This window comes from Rhododendron vialii, chromosome 2a (assembly GCF_030253575.1).
Source record: "Rhododendron vialii isolate Sample 1 chromosome 2a, ASM3025357v1".
Taxonomy (NCBI): Eukaryota; Viridiplantae; Streptophyta; class Magnoliopsida; order Ericales; family Ericaceae; genus Rhododendron; species Rhododendron vialii.
In genome coordinates, this window is record NC_080558.1 from 14,561,906 (window position 1) to 14,579,924 (window position 18,019).

General features: G+C 37.5%; 2 protein-coding genes across 9 annotated transcripts; both read left to right on the plus strand.

Moving 5' to 3' along the window:
- Positions 1 to 1,714: 1,714 nt before the first annotated feature.
- LOC131313989 (F-box/kelch-repeat protein At3g06240-like) lies at positions 1,715 to 8,954 on the plus strand. 8 transcript variants are annotated; one of them, XM_058342510.1, is made up of 6 exons: positions 1,715 to 2,996; positions 4,363 to 4,443; positions 5,023 to 5,648; positions 7,423 to 7,591; positions 7,735 to 7,784; positions 8,492 to 8,954. In XM_058342510.1, the coding sequence occupies exon 1, from the start codon at positions 1,777 to 1,779 to the stop codon at positions 2,944 to 2,946; it is 1,170 nt and encodes a 389-aa protein (XP_058198493.1). In that variant the 5' UTR covers positions 1,715 to 1,776; the 3' UTR covers positions 2,947 to 2,996; positions 4,363 to 4,443; positions 5,023 to 5,648; positions 7,423 to 7,591; positions 7,735 to 7,784; positions 8,492 to 8,954. The 8 variants fall into 8 exon arrangements, with proteins under 8 accessions (XP_058198493.1, XP_058198483.1, XP_058198476.1 ...); XM_058342500.1 differs by having other exon boundaries at positions 7,423 to 7,784; XM_058342493.1 differs by lacking the exon at positions 7,735 to 7,784.
- A 2,289-nt stretch (positions 8,955 to 11,243) lies between these two features.
- Positions 11,244 to 11,903, plus strand: LOC131317198 (late embryogenesis abundant protein At1g64065-like). Its single transcript, XM_058346771.1, has one exon. The coding sequence runs from the start codon at positions 11,244 to 11,246 to the stop codon at positions 11,901 to 11,903; it is 660 nt and encodes a 219-aa protein (XP_058202754.1).
- Positions 11,904 to 18,019: the final 6,116 nt, after the last annotated feature.

An 18,019-nucleotide genomic window follows, 5' to 3' on the forward strand; every position in this document is an offset into this window, starting at 1 on the left:
TACGGAAGGCTTCGGATGGAGAAAATGACAAACTGCAGCAGGCAGAATTGAACCGGACGGTTTACCTTCCAAACATGTCAGTTTGGTTGCCCTATCATTAACAATTAAACCGTACCACATTTAGTTAGCAAAATATGCAACATATTTACAAAATCATCCTTTCTGTCTAACTAAATATACTCAGAACAAGTGTACACCAGTGTACAAACAGCCTTGTTTTTTTCATTGATGACCGCCTAACAATTCACATCAAGAAGTTGGGTTGGGTTGGGTTTGGTTTAGGACTCGAGTAAACTCGATTTTCCCCTTATAACTCAATGTTTGAACTTAAATCTGGTCTAGTGGCAGGAGGTTCGTTGTCCCCCTCTTTTCGGGTCCAAACGCAGTACGGCACCAGGACTTGAAGCTACGATCAGATCCGAATTTTACTTTGAGAAATGATACAACTACAATCAACCGGTCTCAACACAATTTATCACGCCCCCATGTGATGAGCTGCGTAAACAATTGTGGCCGATTAGTTATGTGCCCTATGACTGCAAATACCCGAGCTAGCTTGGTCAACACCAAGTACCTCCAAATTTCAATTTTGGATGCATCATGAATTTATAATGGTGATTAAAATAGTTCATCCCGTATTTATCATCGAAAAAATATTTGTCAAAAAATCAATTTGATCGGTTATCAATTGTGTTTGAAACTGTTCAATGCCAATGAATTCACGCAAATTGAACATAATTGTGCTTGAAATTGTATATATTTTAATGTCTTACCGCCGTCGTGTTCTACAAATCAGAGCCTTTTTAGCTTCCTATCTGTAAGAAAGTTTTGCCCTTCCATTGCTTTTACATGCCCCCACTCATGAGCGAGAGAGAGCGTAAACGTGAAATCGTCTACTTAAAAATATCTGTAAATACTAAAACTCACGAGAGCATGATTGGAAACGGAAGTGAAAGTTTAATTGGAGGATTACTTGACCAAAAAAATGTCCTTTCCATCATAAACCACAAACACTCTTGTTTGATTATCAGTTTTGAGATAAAAACACTTTATAGGTTTGCGTAATTTTTTGCTTTAGTCAAAAAAAGTATTTTAACAATTTTTTTAATAGAAGTAAGATATATACATGAAAAAAGAAAAAAATAAGTAGAAATTTTTATTAAAAAATTCATTAATAACAAAAAAAAACATGAACAAAACAGTTAAAAGTTTTGAAAGAAATATTTCCGAGATAATCAAATTGATGGGTTGGGAGGATAACACTCACGAGATTCACAACAACCAATCCTTTATTAGGTTTTTAGAACCAACTCTTTCTCTTATGTAAGGTCATCATAATAAATTTTTGAGAGATGCTATATACAGTATATAATTACACTATATTTCATGTGAGGCACACTCCAAGTCCCATGAAAATCCAAAAATACCCATAAACTTTATTGGAGCTGATTTTATCCCTACAGATTGAGAAATAATACTTACCGATATTTATTAAAGCTGACTTTTTACAGAGCTCTATAAAATAATATTTTAAAATTTTTAAATATTTTTTTTAAATTTTTATAAAACTCAGAATAAACCCCACGTAAAATGTAATATAGTGAAACAATACATTGTACCTATTTTTTTCCTAAATTTTTTCTTCAATTACTACTAGTTGGCTAGTTGCTTTCCAAACAGAGTTTCCTGGCGGCTGGTAACAAATGTTGTCGTGGCTGTATCGCTACCTACTTTGATCGAAACCCGAACAGAACAAAACCATATTATATTATTATTATGTCTGACAGTGAGAACGACGGTTCCTCCCTCCGGAGAAACAACCTTCCACCGGATATCATCGCCGACGTACTCTCCCGACTACCAGTAAACTCACTCTACCGATTCAAGTGCGTCTCTCCCTCATGGAATTCCCTAATCTCTTCCCCCTACTTCGCCCAAACCCACTTCAATCGAACCCACACCAATAACCCTAACAAACACCTCCTTCACAACATCGTTCTCCAGTCCATCACCCAAGACCTCTACACCGTCGACCTCACCGCTGACGTTCCGTTTGCCACAAAGCTCGATCTCCCTTCGCTCCAACCCCCAGACGACAAGGTACTGGGCTCTTGCAATGGCTTGCTCCTGTTTTGCCGTACAGGTAGATCCAACTTCTTCTTGCTTAATCCATCCACTAGGGAATGCAAGAAACTTCCCAGTTTGCCTTTTGTACTCAATCCTGGTCATGGGTTCTACTCGTGTCTTTACGGTGTGGGTTACGATTCTACTACGGATGATTACAAGGTTGTAATGCTCTCTTTCTATGATGAGTCTGATCCCGAGTCCGAGTCTGAATCTTATCCTCTGAGTGATACGACGACTGTGGCTGTCTATTCGCTGAAAAGTAACGCTTGGAGGAGAATTCAGGACACCCAGTATATCCATTGGGGAATGACTTTTGGGGCTTACTTTAATGGTTGTCTCCACTGGGTTTGTAGGCGGGAAGGTTCCTATTTGATAGTTGCTTTCGATTTGGCGGATGAGGTTTTCAGGGAAGTGTCGTTGCCTGCTTCGTGGGCTGAGGCTGATGACGAGATTAGGAAATTTGAGTTGGTAGTTGTTGGGGGTTGTCTATGTTTGGTTTATACTATTTATATGCCGATGCCGAGTCGTAACCGCCAAATTGAAGTTTGGACGATGGAGGAGTCCGGGGTTGGAGCTCGGTGGACCAAAATTATGACTGATATAGATCGTATCCGTCCACTGGATTTGTTGGGTTTGTTAGCAGAAAATGAATTTGTGTTGACCGCAAAGGTACAGATACTACCAGGCGTTACCGATGATAAATTAGTTGTGTACAATCACCAAACAGGAACGTTGAGGGACATTGTGGTTCGTGGTATTCCAACTAAATTTAGTTTTTGGGGAACCTATGTCGAGAGCCTTCTGCCTTGTCTCTCCTAATCAATATAATCATGGGAGAGGGATTGGGAAGCAAGGATAAGTTTCTTCAGGTATTTTTATGAAATAGAAATGACATTGCTTCGTTCATTAATACTTGTATGTCCATACATATGCATGTACGATATGGATAATCTTTGGATACTCGCGTGTAACTATTGTTTGGCACTTCCTAAAACTTATCTATGGTTAGAAAATTAAATCTCTTTTCTTGAAGTATTATATAGTTTTTGGATACTGTGATGTCATGTATCTGAATTTCGGTGATACTTTTCAATACTTTTCAATACTTTCTGGATGAACTTATTTTCTCTATTCTTGGGATTGCGGCATTTCTTATGCAGCACAAATGTAAAATTATTACCAAGTTAGTGGTTGGACCACTGTGTTCTTCCTAAAGGAAAGATTTAGCCACCTATTGTTTCAATTTCATTTATCCAATTGTCACGGTTCCTGGATGAGGTCATATTGGTGTAGTTTTCTTCTTCTTCTTTTTTTTGATCGGGTGTATTGGTGTGGTTTCTTCTCCATTTCTGTTCCATTCTTTAAGCGTAAACTTCAGCTCTTTTGGCTTTGTCATTATCCTGAAACCCGCCCAACCATGCGTTTGGCTTGATTCCCAGCACTCCTTGCAAACCTTCATACATCTGGGGTGAGAGAGCCAGGCTTAAACAAAACCTAAATGGCTTCAGAGTCATCTGAGACCATGACAGGACAACGATCTGGTACCAATCTAGGCAACCCCTTTTGAAAAACCTTAAAATGTTCAAGCCAGTCATGTGACATTAAGAATCGATCCAACCTGCTAAGAGTAGCTGTATCCTGGAAGGTAGACCATGTAAAATTTCTCCCAAATCCCAATCATAGGTAGATCCTTCAATTCAATTAGTTTAATGAATTCAAAGAAGTCTCTCATACCCCTGTCTATTCTTATGCATCCAGATCTTTCCCCTACAGATTTAATTTCATCATGTGTTATGCATGGGAACTTTCTTCAATTGTGTTACTGACAATGCTGGTGAATGATACCTTCAAAAGAAAGGTTAACTCTTCTCTTCCAACCACAAGAATTTGTGTCTTCTTCTCACACATGTGTGCAATGGAAGTTTCATGTTTCAAAGGCATTGTATATTCGTACTTGTGATGGAAGTTTTGTGGTTAGACTTCAGTGGCATCTCATAGATTTATGATGTATTGAACCAGAGATTTGGAACATTCTAGCTCTTTGTTGTAAGCTGCGGAATGCACTGAATACTGATCTTGTTCACCCTGTAAACTTTAACTTGTCATGGCACTACACGTTCACTCGGGATTCACTTTATGTTGTTGAGTATGTGTGCTTGTACACTAATACTTATCATTTAATTGCTCTGCAAAATTTTTTCTTCATTTGAAACATTACTTGTGGCATTCTTGCAGTTTTCTTGATGTACATTCGTTGGGTCTTCAAAAACATTTTTAGCCATGTAGAGCAGATATCTCAGGTTTCTATATGTTTGCGTAAGTTGTCTAATTCTTTCTTCTTGGTTAAGCTATCGTCCAACTTAAGTGACCGCATTTAACTTGCAAGTTCTAACTTTTCCCTTTTGAAATGAGAAGCCATTAGGCGTATGCTACGGTTTTTCGCAAAAAATATTAAACCTTTGTTTACTCTATTTTTGCGAACAAGCCTTCTCAGTCTCCACATAAAAGGGCCCTTGTGAAGAGTTCGACAAATTAAGAATTTGACAATCACACCTTCTCACAGTTCCATAATACTTCCTCAATCCCAATTTGTTTGCCCCTTCGTACTACTTCATAAATCTCAGAAAATCATCAATAGTTTCTGATTTATTGCTTTTGGATGATTTTGAAAACTGGCTACAAGAACCACGTGAGATCTTTTGGTTGGTTAAAAAATCTCGATTTTGTTCCTTTGAAAATCCATTATTTGTTGACCTGAGTAGCCAGTATGACTGCCAAAAAGGGTCTTACAATTCGCAACAGAGGGAGTGTATGATGAGGATTTGTCAGTCTTAGTTGGCACTTAGAACTTGTTCAAAATTGACCTTCAATCCAATACTTTCACCTGTTTTGCAGGAAATGATCGTGAAGAGGTTTTCGAGGTGTTAACAATGCTCACAAGATCTACTTGTCATCAGATTCGCGTATAGGGAGGGATGCTCGATGTTTTTCCCTCAGTTATATGTCCTATACAATATTACGATTTGCAATCGTTTCATTCAAATGAACAGTTTTTTGCCATTTGATGAAGTGATTTTATGGCTGTTATATGTCCTATTAATAGCAATCCAATCTAGGTGAATTCCTCATATTATCACCTAATTTTGAACACAAGATTTGGTTAGGGAGATTTTCACACGGCTTTTATTCCTCATAGAGTGGATGAGAAAGGGTTGTGAGTCCAGTGGAGGAACGAATCCAGATAGGGAAGATCGGTGCACAAGGCAAAGACTTGGTTATTAGGGAACACGGAGTCAGAACACGATGAACCACCAGCAGCCGAAAAAACGAGGAACGGAACCAAAAAGAAACTGATCAGGAGACAAAACGGGAACTCCAAACTGTCGCCATTGTCATGTTTGGGTGGTTGAAAGGAAGAGCAGAAAGCAATGAAAGAGTACTGCTACAACGAAAGTAGAAGGAAGACAGTGAGTTTATTTCTCATGGGTTGGAAAACGTAGGCATGGGCTCGCCTTATATAGGTAACATAACTCATACCTCTTAGTTCAGAAACTAAGTCTGTGTCCAAATTCTGACAGGATTAGGATTCTCTAGTTTAGATTTATGTAATTGGGTGTGCCAAAGTCTGATAGGAATAGGATTTCCTTATGTTTGTTACGTTTGTTTTTCATGGCTTTGTTACTTTCTCTTACCTTCCGAAACAGCTTTCTACTTTTCCGGTCCGGACGTGGTACGGCATCAGAACTCGAAGCTACAATCTGATCCGATCCGAATTTTACTTAGAGAAATTATACAAACACAACCAACCGGTCTCAACCATTGAGTCATTGACACAATCTATCACGCCACATGTGATAAGTTGCGTAAACAGTTGTGGCCGATTAGTTATGTGCCCTATGACTGCAAATACTTGAGCTAGCTTGGTCAACAAGTACCTCCAAATTTCAATTTTTGGGATGCATCACGAATTTATAATGGTGCTTCGAACAGTTCCTACTGTACTTGTCACTGAAAAAACATTTTTCAAAATATCAACTTGATCAGTATCAAATTGTATAAAGTTACCTGTTTATTCTCAAAACCATGTGAACTGTCCTGTTTATACAATTTACAATCGTTTCATTCAAATGAACAGTTTTTTGCCATTAGATGAAGTGATTTCATGGCTGTTATATGTCCTATTAATAACAATCCAATCTAGGTGAATTCCTCATATTATCACCTAATTTTTAACACAAGATTCTGTTAGGGAGATTTTCTCACGGCTTTTAGTTTTGTTTATTTTCAGCAGCGGGAACAACGGTGGGCCATCAGTACCCCTATCTCAGATCAATTTGAAAGTATTTTCCCTCTTCACTTTCACTCTTGACTTTCCCTTTTCCGGATTCTCATTTTCAGGATACATTGTTGTTCTGGGGTTTTGTTCATTACTATGGTATTGCTGTTAGAGGACAGGCCTTAGTTACATGAAGCAGGAGCGGGGATGGGAGCGGGAGCGGGAGCGGGGGCTGGGACAGAGGAGCGGATGATCATAGAAGTGTGGGACCGCCATTGGGAGCGGTTAGGAAAAATTATTAAAATTATGAATATATTTTGGAATTTTATATTGTTAAATGTCAATATAAAAATATTATTCTACCACATAAAATATTACTATTAAAATTATAAGTTTCTAGTTATATTTCAACATTTTTATTGTAGCACATGATTACACAATAGAGCTCTTGTGCATATTAAGTAGGCGTAAAAGTTAAAGGCATTAATATTACTCTAGAAGGTTAATATCAGATGTGCACATCAACAAGAACAAAACAACTTTAAAGGTACCAATTGCAGCTTGAATCGTAGTCTTTCAACCGTTTTTCACTTTTTTGGGCGTAAGTTTCCGTATAGGTAAGGAACAAGTTCCCGTCGTCATTGGGACGAGTTTCTTGGAGTTTCCTTCGACGGGAACGTAGAAATGCGTTGCCGTCGAAGAAACGTGGGGCATAGTTGAAGGTTCCTGCAACTAAGGGACAGGCATATGGAGTTCGTACTATTCGTGTAAATGGTAATGATGCTCTTGCCATGTTTAGTGCAGTCGAAGCAGCACGTAGGATAGCCGTAAATGAGCATAGGTCTATCTAGCTTGAGGTAACCTAATGATTCAGTTCTAATCATTACTTGTAAAGCTAAAAAGAGTTAGAGAAGATTTCGTTTAGAGTTTTGGAAGTTAGTTGCATTACACTTGTAAAGTTTTGACTCGTTTTTCAATGGATAGACCAGGAAATCACTGATTTGTTTTTCAATGGATAGACCAGGAAATCACTCCACTTCAGGTGATTCCACCAAATATCGTCCAGATGAAGAGATCAACTGGTGGAGAGAGCAAGACCCTGTGTCCAGATTTTGAAAGTGGGTTGAAACTAATGGTTTTTGGAGTGATGAGGCTGAGTCCAAGCATCGGACCTCTATCAAGAACCAGGTAACTCTTCCTCCACTTTGAAGAAACTGAATAGATGACTGATTTCAAAGTTTAAAATAGACTGTCATATGTAGGCTGTGGTTGTGAACAGAACTCTTAATTCATCTCCATATCTATAAGTTTAGCAAATTTCACCTTTGTAGGATACATCAAAGACATACAAAAGGAGCAGCTCAAATCACCCTATGGCACAGTAATTGTCCAGTCCTACCCCTTACAATTTGTACTTATATATGCTTATGATGTAATATTTGTGACTTCTATGATTTGGTATGCTGTTAGCTGCATTAAGTACATTTATGAATCGTTGTGCCTCCCTCCCTTCTATAATGTTTCATTTAAGAAGTTGATTTTCCCCCTCCTTAAACTGTATAAAATTAATATATTTCCCTCTATCTACCGTGTTTGTATCCTGTTTTTTTGGATAGCATTTCCGGGTCTGATGTCCATATTTGCCTTCGTATGCATGCCCGTGTCTATTAATTAGTTCACACACACCCCAACTGAAGCATGCAAAACATGCCCAACACAAAAGCTGGAAAATGCAAAACATATCAATTTGTCATTGTCAAGCAATTATATGGGCATGAAACATTCTTAGATTTTCCGTTTACTTTTTGAAAGTGACTGTTAAGAGCTGATTACAAATAGATGGTCTAAGGTTGGCTAGCTCATTAGGTCAACACGGATTCCTTGTGCAGGATGGGATTTTTTTTGTCTGGAGATTGGAATTTATAAGAAATCTCTTGAATACTTTGATTGTTAATTTTACGGAGCCCACATGCGTAAAGATGAGTGTTTCCATGTGATGCCATAATGCCACCATGCAGAGTGACTTTTTTTAAAATGATGAAAGTGATGAATATATTATATGTGACATTTGAGTTTGTTATAATGCAGGTAATTGAGGAATTCGCAAAGATTGATATGCTTCTCAAAGTCAAGGGAGAGACGACGTGGAGAAGTTCAAAAGTCCGAGTCCACAAGAACAATGAAGGTGTCTTCCGTTTGAATTAGATGTAGCCAGATAATTCTTGGACTCATTCAAAAGTCAGAATCATGCAACCGCTTGACAAACTACTAACATTTGGTGTTATCTCCCCTACTCTTGTTGGCCGTTAGAAGGGCCTTTGTATTCTTTTTTATGCTTTCAAGTAATTGAGGGGTCCAACAGGATGGCGGTGTTTATGTGCCACTTGGATCCTTGTGTCCGTTTGAAAATGCTGTAACTGCTTTCCAACTTTTGTCAGCAAATATAGGTTTTTTGAACTAAGGAAATAGGGCTCTAAAGTATAACAACTACTGAATCTTGCATTTGATATGCAGAAACTATTGTTCTGATTGCTGAAACTGATTCCCAATATGCTGAAACTACATTTGAATTGCTGAAATTGGTTCCAACTGTTGCTCTTTTTCTTGATCGAAAGCTGGCTTTTGAACTGCTAAATTGCGAAAATAAGAATTGCGTAATACCTAAACTGGTTACTTTAGGCGAAGCTTACAATATAGTGACGACCCAAAAGAGAAGATGGGGAAAGATTTTTTTGACCAATTGCTCTCAGTTTGCTTAGTATATCCATTTTGACTTCTGCTCGTTAAATGACAAGCAATTTTCTATGACTCATCAAGTCTTGGGCTCATGAAACACTATACATCCAGGCTTTACAAATTAAAAAGCCTCGATTTCATATGATCTAATCAACAGGGAAAGCAAGTGCAATTTCTAATGGACGGAACTTGTAGAGCATTTGGAGGATGAAACACTCAGTTTAAGGCCGGAATGCAGAATGCACAAACCTTTTGAATACACGTTAAGCATCGTAGAGCTTCTCTCACCGGGTCCTCATAAATTTCAGTTCTATTTCTTCACGAGTTACAAAAGTGAACGTTGAGGTAACAAAAGATATGGAATGTGTAAATAGAAAATGCTTTCAAAGAAAAATAACATAAACATTACCACGTGCAAGGCACTTGTAATTCCACTAGTAGTATATGGTTCTTTTTTCTTTTTTTTTTTGGTCATATGGGTCAGCAGAGTGCTAATATGTTACCACTGGGGAGAGAAATGAGACAACTAACTTGACAAGCTTGTATATGGTTGTCCGGGCACACTCAAATCACAGTTGTATTCAATTCTATGTTAACCATTCAAGTATTTGTTTTGTTTTGTTTCGTTTTTTCTTCAAACTCTCATATGAATAAATCAATCTCATTTAGTGGTCATATGATATACATTAGCGGGGGTCAGCGGAGTGCTAATATGTTAGCACCGGGGAAAAAAATGAGACAACTAACTTGACAAGCTTGTATATGGTTGTTCGGGCACACTCAAATCACAGTTATATTCAATTCTATGTTAACCATTCAAGTACATTTGTTTTGTTTTGTTTTTTCTACAAACTCTCGTATGAATAAATCAATCTCATTTGGCAAAAGCCAAAATTTTCTTCGCTAACATCAACGGTCAAAGCTATTTCGTGATCTCAAAGTCACAAAATTATTTTTCAAATTTATTATGCTTAATTATTCTATTCATACCAACGCATCGTACGAGATTAGCCCATGGACTATGGCTTTTTGTTAATAAAATAATTAGTTTTAAGTTTGGTTTGTCTTCCTCTCATTTTTTAGTAAATGAGTTTATTATTGATCTCATGATTCTCATGGGTTTATTATTGAGTGTATTGTTTGTCTACCCTTCCTCTCCAAAGGTTGCAATGGTTTGCCATCTCCAAATTATTCATTACATTCTATCGTCTATTCGGTAGAATGTCAACATTGAATGTGACATTCATCGATGAACGGAAAAGTACGGAAAAGTTAACAAAACTTACAACGCGCATATACATATCAACACATAACCAATAAACGAAGGGCGAAGGGCGAAGCACAAAAATCTAAAAAAACACAAATCAAAGAACCCCTTGCAACAAACAAATCAACAAAACACCTACCATTACATAAGATCCAATACAGATCGATTGCATCCGATTATCCTTCGCTAAACCCAAAAAAATATAATTCCATTAGAGAAAGGAAAAAAAAAAAATGAGCACAAGGCAACGTGCTTTGCACGTCTCAACTAAGACTAGTTGTTGTAATATAGAATACATTGGTATCATTCCGTTAGCTTACATCAGACCATTACAAAAATAAGCTCAAAATTGAGCTTCATAGAAGCGAGACTCGTTTGGCAATCATAGTATTGAAATTATTTCTCTTCCGAACCCGATTTCTCTGCAGTCAATTGCAGAGAGATTCAATCTGAACCGTTCATCTTGAAAATCAATGGTTTAAATTTGTTGAATCTATTACCGGTAAAAGTCTTTTATTAACGGTACAAGATTGAAAACAAATCTGGACCATCAAAAAGACTATCCGACGGTTGCGATCGCTTGGACCGCATATCTGTAGCGCAGACAAGCCAAATTCTTCTCTTCCCTTTTGCCCCCTGTGTTTACCCTTTTCTTAGGAAGGTGATTTCTATCTGAAAATTTCCCTCTATATAATACCACTGCTCCCAAACCCTTTTCTTCAGTACCACCAACAAAATTCTCCTTTCAATAAGAACAGATTCGTTAATCCCTTCACAGCTTACTCATTCAAGTTATTCAATCCAAGAAAGAAAAAACCATCTTCCCAGACAAGTCATATGGCTGAGGAGAACGGCTTAGCAGGCAATCCAACGGCACCGGCCGATGGTTATTCCCAGCCCGCCGAAGAGGAGGGCGAAGCAACCTCTAACGAGCTCCGCCACCACAAACGAAAGAAACATTTGTTGTATGGCGTAGCCTTTGCCATTTTCCTAGCTGGAATCTTCGTACTCTTCTCAATAACATTTACGAGAATCCGAAATCCCCAAATCCGGCTTCAATCGGCCTCGTTTAGTTCTATTTCTTTTCAATATCCAGATAATGTAACCAGCAGCCCTTCGTTCAATGTGTCAATGAACGCTGTGCTGGGGATCAAGAACACCAATTTCGGCCCATACAAATACGATAGCACTACCGTGTATGTCTACGACACTGGTATTCAAGTGGGGAGCGCAACTATCCCGAAATCGAAAGCTAGTTCCCGGTCTACTAAAAAGATCAACGTCCCGGTAATCCTGGCCTCGCCTACCAATTTATCGGCGTCTTCCATAATTGGACATGAGATAAATGCCGGGTTAATTTTTTTAACCATCCAATCCGAATTGAATGGAAAAGTGGAGCTAATGTTTGGGTTAAAAAAGAAGAAAACTATATACCTGGATTGCTCCGCGCTCTACGTTATGTTTAATGTGGGGCTCCAGACTGTCATATGCTCTTGATATTCGGACTTGTGCTTTAAAGAATAGGGTCTTGTTTGTTCGGTTTGGGTTTCCAGTACCACCCTCCCTCTTTCTCGGTACGGTCCCTAATAATTGTATCTATGGCATGGTCTTATACGCGATGCCATTTCTTTTTTTTTTCACTCTCTATTTTTCACATTTTTACCAAATACTTGCAAAGCCAATTTGTTCAAAAGAAAGTGTGCCCCATCCCCCATCTGTCCCCTTTGTAAAGCTGCTGCAGAAACTATTGAACACACCCTGTTTCAATGTCCTTGGACTAGAGCTGTATGGTTTGGTTGTGGGAAATTCTTCTGGACTACAGAACATGGTACCTCATCAGCTGCTAGATGGATGGAGCTAGGATCTTCTTTGTGGCCATATGGCAAAGGAAACTACATTGGAGCTAGGATATGGCAGCAATTTTTTAGGTATGTTAGGCAATTTGGAAAGCTAGAAACACTTGTGTTTTCACAGGAAAGCCCCCAATTCCTGGAGAAACCATTGAAGCAGCGAATGTTGGCAATAGGGATCGATTATCTCCAAGTTCTGTTTAAAGCAGCAAGACCTAGTCCTCCTTAGCAACACAGGAACAACAATTGGTCCCCTCCCCCCTCCTCTCTTCTAAAATTCAACTTGGATGGAGCATACAAATCCTCCCGCAGCTTTGCTGCCTTTGGTGTGATCACCAGAGACTGTGGTGGACAAGCTCACTTTTGGCGTATAGGTAAGGTTGTGAGAGCCTCAGCCCTTGCTATAGAAGCTTGTGGAATTGCTAGGGAGTTGGATCTCTCTGAAGCCATTTTCGAGTCGGATTGGAACTTATCAATTGCTTCAAAGATCCCAATTCTCCTGGACCTTGGCAGATTCGTGCGATGATTGAAGACATTAGAGAATGGGCTAGGACTAGAAAATGGTCTTTTTCATGGTGTCCCAGAGAGAAGAACAAGGTGGCGCGTTGGTTGGCTACAAATTATCTCAATAGAAGAGCAGTGTTTTCCTCATATTGTATTCCGCCTGATTTGCAAAGTTTACTAAACTCTGATGTACCCAGCTGATTTCGTTTTATATGATTATGATCTTTTCAAAAAATAAAAATAAAAAATCTGATTAGGAGGTTTTCATAATTCGATTTCTAAACTCTACGATTCTCAATCCAGAACCTATAATCCAACAAAATAATCTGCGCCAAACACCCACAATGTTATCTGCGATAATTTTTCTTTGTAATATTTTGTAGTTTGCGTCGATAACAATTAATAGCGCATCTCATGCATTACAATTTTTTTTAATGTCTATCAACCCCAACTTTAAAAAAATGACTTCAAGGCCAGAAAGGTTGAAGATACTTCAACCAAAGGTACTAGTTTTTAATAACTTAGATGTCCAGACCAGCTTATAATTTGCATTGGCAAAGATAATATCACGCACGTAGTATCACGTCATTTAGTTTCAGATTTTTATTTTCTTAAATTTGATTATTTTTAGATATTCGAAGCTTGTCCAAATGAACTTAAATAACACTGGATCCCTCCATTCCACAAATTTAGTTTATTAGAAAAAGACATGCAATATTCCAAATAAAAAAATAAATTACTTCTGTTCATATTTTCACTAGCGGCTGCTGTTGAACACCCTAACGGTTTTTTTTTTTTTTTTTTGGCATTTTAGTAGCAGTATTTTTAGTTCACTTTTTATTTGAACACTCAATCAATACATTAGGAACACCCATATAAATTTAGATAAAACATAAATGAACACCTAAAACAGTAGCTTGAACAAAACGGTTCCAAAACTGTATCCGGTTGTACTGGTTTGACGGTTCACCCGCATTAATTAAGCGGTTTTTGTTAAGGAGGCCAGTTTTCATCATGGAACGGTTATCGTTTAAGTCCAGATCGGAGCATGGTCCTGTTGGTCGAACCGGCCGATCTGGTCCGGTTTTCAAAACATTGATGGTTTCAATTTGACAGTTGCTTTAATTTTTGATTTGGCAGATGAGGTTTTCAGGTAAGTGTCGTTGCCCGCTTCGTGGGTTGATAATGAGATTAGGACATATGAGTTGGCGGTTATATGGGATTGTCTATGTTTGGTTTATATACCGAGTGGTTGCCGCCAAATTGAAGTTTGGACGATGAAGGAATACGAGGTTAGATCATGGTGGACCAAAATTATGATTGGAATTATGAGTGAGCTAGATGGCATGTGTCTACTGGTTTTGTTGGGTTTGTTGGCTCTCCCTATATACGTATCGTAGCTTGGTCAACCGGTCTCAACTCAACCATTGACACAATCTATCACGCCCCATATGATATGTGGCATATGATATGTGGCGTAAACAATTGTGGCCAATTAGTTATGTGCCTAGGACTGTAAATACCCGAATTTACAAGGGTGATTCGAACCGTTCATCCCGAACTTATCTATCATTGGAAAGTATTTGTCAAAAAAATCAACTTGATTGGTCATCAATTGTGTTTGAAACTGTTCGATGCCAATGAATTCCTGCAAATTGAACAATATCAAACATAATTATGTGTGAAATTGTACTTTAATGTCTTAGAGTCGCGTTCTACAAATCGGAGCCTTTTTTAGCTTTCTATCCGTAAGAAACTTTTGTCTCTCACTCTGTTTTATACATGAGAGAGAGAGAGAGCAAACGTGAAATCGTCTTTCTAAAAACATATGTAGTTACTAGAATTCCTGAGAGCAAGATTGAAAATGGGAGCGGAGGATTACCCCGCTAAAAAAATGTCCTTACCCTCACAAACCACGAACATATTAACCTTCTTCTTTTTCTATATGTATATTGGGGCCGGTTCCGTTCACACCCATTTTGACATCCGATTTTGTTTTGGGTCCCACTATGATATTCCGAACCGTTGATCTTGTTTAAATTAGTAAAATAGGGGGCCCTGCAAAAAATTAGCTCATTTTGATATCCATAAGTGCTTGATCCAAACAGTTTTACAGAAACTGTGACAGGAACTAGTGTTTGCAAAACTGTTTGGATCAAATCCTTACCAATATCAAAATGAGCTAAATTTTATAGGGCCCTCTATTTTACTCATTTAAACAAGATCAATAGTTCAGAATAGAACAATGAAACCCAAAAGGGTGAGGTGTCAAAACAGATATCAAAATGAATGTGAGCAAAACTGTCCCATGCAGGGGCCGGTATTTGTCGATAGCTTATCCTCCAAAGTTCCAAACGCCACTTTTTCCCTTTATTCTGAAATCTTGGCTCATTAAAACGAATCTTCAGATGGATTCTATTTCTGCATGATAAAAACAACTAGGCCCCGTTCCATTTATTTTTTCTAATTAAATGTAATTATTATGTGAGAATGATCTGTCTTGCAAAATAAAAAATAGATACATAAAAAATAAAAATCTTAGCAGAACGAGGCCTAAGGAAAAGGGTATCCCAAATCTCTCTTTACATTGATGGGTTGGGAGGTGTTTATACTCGTTTTTGATACCCAACTTTGAGCTAAATTTAATTAGATTGGGTTGATGTTTATGAATTCCTCGGACTATAAATTAACGCATCACATTAATTTTGTGATTCAAAGCAAGTTCCAATTAAATAAAACCCAAGTGAAATAAGTTGCACCAAATAATTTAGATTTCTAGACCAAACCCTTTTTCTTAGGGTCGTTTGATTAGCCAGATAATGGTAGAAAATGCAAGAAAGAAAAAAAAAATACTTTTTTGTATTCACTTAGCAAGAATATTCTAGAAAGTGGTAGAAACAGAACTTTCATGTACAACCCTCTAAAGCATGACAGCTTGCTTTATTTTTTCTCACAAAATATGTAGGGAAATTTTATTTTCTCGAGAAAATCAACAACAATAGGAGATGGATCTACACGGGGGCATGTGGGGGCACGTGCTCCCGGTCAAACGTGTGCCTCCACTCAAAATTAAAATATTTTTAAAAATATTTATTTATAAATTAGCATAATTATAAAAGTGTGCTAATATATAAACATACGCACTTATATATATCTCGAAAAAACACATATCAAACTAGTTTTATATATGAATTTCATCATATGGTGCATTTATCCTTGTTACTTTAGGAGCTGTTTGTCTATTTGAAGCTATTTTTTCTTAATTCTCTTTATTTTTAACCATCTGGGAGAAATATATAAAAATAAAATCATTAACAGAACTAGTTCGACCATTCTAAAATTTGTTGATGTTCATTTAAAATATACTTTAAAATTTTTTTCTAAGATTTTGTGCTCATTTTTACCTAATTTAACTTAAAGAACGCATTATAAACTTTTGTAATTAGTAATGCATACTTTAATTTTGTACAATCTACTATTGTTAACTAAAAAAATTAAACTTTCGCCCATTATAATTAACAGGTGCCCCCATTAGAGTATATTTCTGGATCCGTCCCTAACATCAATTACTCTAACTTCCTTATTTATTCTCTTTCCTCACACCTTTTCTCTTCTAATTTTGACAATTTTATTCACTCCAAAGAAGGATATTTTATTTTCTCTATTATTTTCTTACAAAACTTCTATTCTAATCAAACAGATGTGAGAAAAAAATTTCTTTTTCTTTTCTTTCATTTCACCTTCTATCATTTTCACTTTTTGTCACGCCTTCAATTTTCAACATAAATATAAATGATTTCCATAAATAAAATCTTGCCATAATCTGTATGATAACCAAAATAATGTTGCATTCTCATTTCCTTAGTCACGCTTCCATCATTCAATAGTTCCCAAAACATTACATCTTTAGCTCCGAGGCCCAAATTAACACAAGTATTGAGTATGAAAGAAAGTTAAGGATTACAGTATTCCAAGTCAAATGATTTACAATTAGAGTTACAAATACATCTTCCAAAAGAGATTTACAACGATGACTAAGTAACTCCTCAATAATTAGCTTTCAAAAAATAACTCCACATCCAAGCATTTCAATCATGCACGCTATTGCCCTGTGTTAGTACCTGAAAATGATAATAGGCTTACTAGCCCAGTAGAAAATTTTACGCTAACATTATATGTGAGAGAAATGCAAAAATGATTACAAGGCACGAACGGATGTAGACCACATGACAAGCAATAACCAAGGTTGAACAATCCAACATACTTGATATGAAATTGGTAAACACCTCAACCTTTAATCATTTCAACTTTCCAAGTGTCCAAAACCGCTTCGTGTTAAGTGTCATAAGCCGAAACTCCTGCCGGGTCAATTAAGGGATCTCGATACCCCCTGCCAAGCACCATACCTATCGGTAGGTCCTGAAAATAACCAAAACGAGCTTTTGCTCCAGCCAGGCCAATTAAGGGATCCTGATACCCCCTATCAGGCACCCACCCGTCGATGAATCCTGAATGTTTATCGTTGTGTCAACAAGGGTTCAAGCGTCTCATATCCTCATAACGTATTATTTCAATTCAATCGAAGTTCGTGTAATGATTGACGTCAAAATTTACCGAACAAGGACAAGGGATGCAAAGATACACAACGAACTCAACAGATATGATTAACAACGTTATGGAGTGATTTGGTGATGTTTAAAACAAGTTAGAAATGATCGGGGGTCAAAATAACGAAGTTTGGTGCAAAACAACAAAATCTAATTTTATGCCACTTTGTATCGATACTAGCGATTCTAGTATCGATATAGATGGGCTTCGAAATGCATCAGAGACGGGTATCGATATTACTTTGAGTAGTATCGATACAAACAGCTGTTCGAGCAAATTTTCTGCAGATTTCGACGATTTCAACAACAACAACAACAACCAAGGACACGATTTAATGCTAGAAAACACTTCTATCACATATATTGATATGTAGAAATTTCTACCTTGAGGTCGAAGAATGAAACCCATGAAAATACGAGCCCTAGCTTTCCGAAATCGAAACCAAGAGCGATGCGACTCCACTGAGCTCCAACCAGCGCAATACGGACCACAATACGTATAAAGGGTGAAGGATTGAAGGTTGATTGGTATGGGTTTGAGTGAAATTTGGAGAGAGAGCAAGAGAGAAGGAGAGAGCCGAGAGAGAGAGGAAGAGGCGTGACGTGAGAGATGGAGAGGAGAAAAATGATCTCCTACTCTCTCACCCTTCTA

Bases quoted from the DNA above. Each gene is read 5' to 3' on its own strand.
- LOC131317198 (XM_058346771.1), top strand. From the start codon at position 11,244: ATGGCTGAGGAGAACGGCTTAGCAGGCAATCCAACGGCACCGGCCGAT.
- LOC131313989 (XM_058342500.1), top strand. From the start codon at position 1,777: ATGTCTGACAGTGAGAACGACGGTTCCTCCCTCCGGAGAAACAACCTT.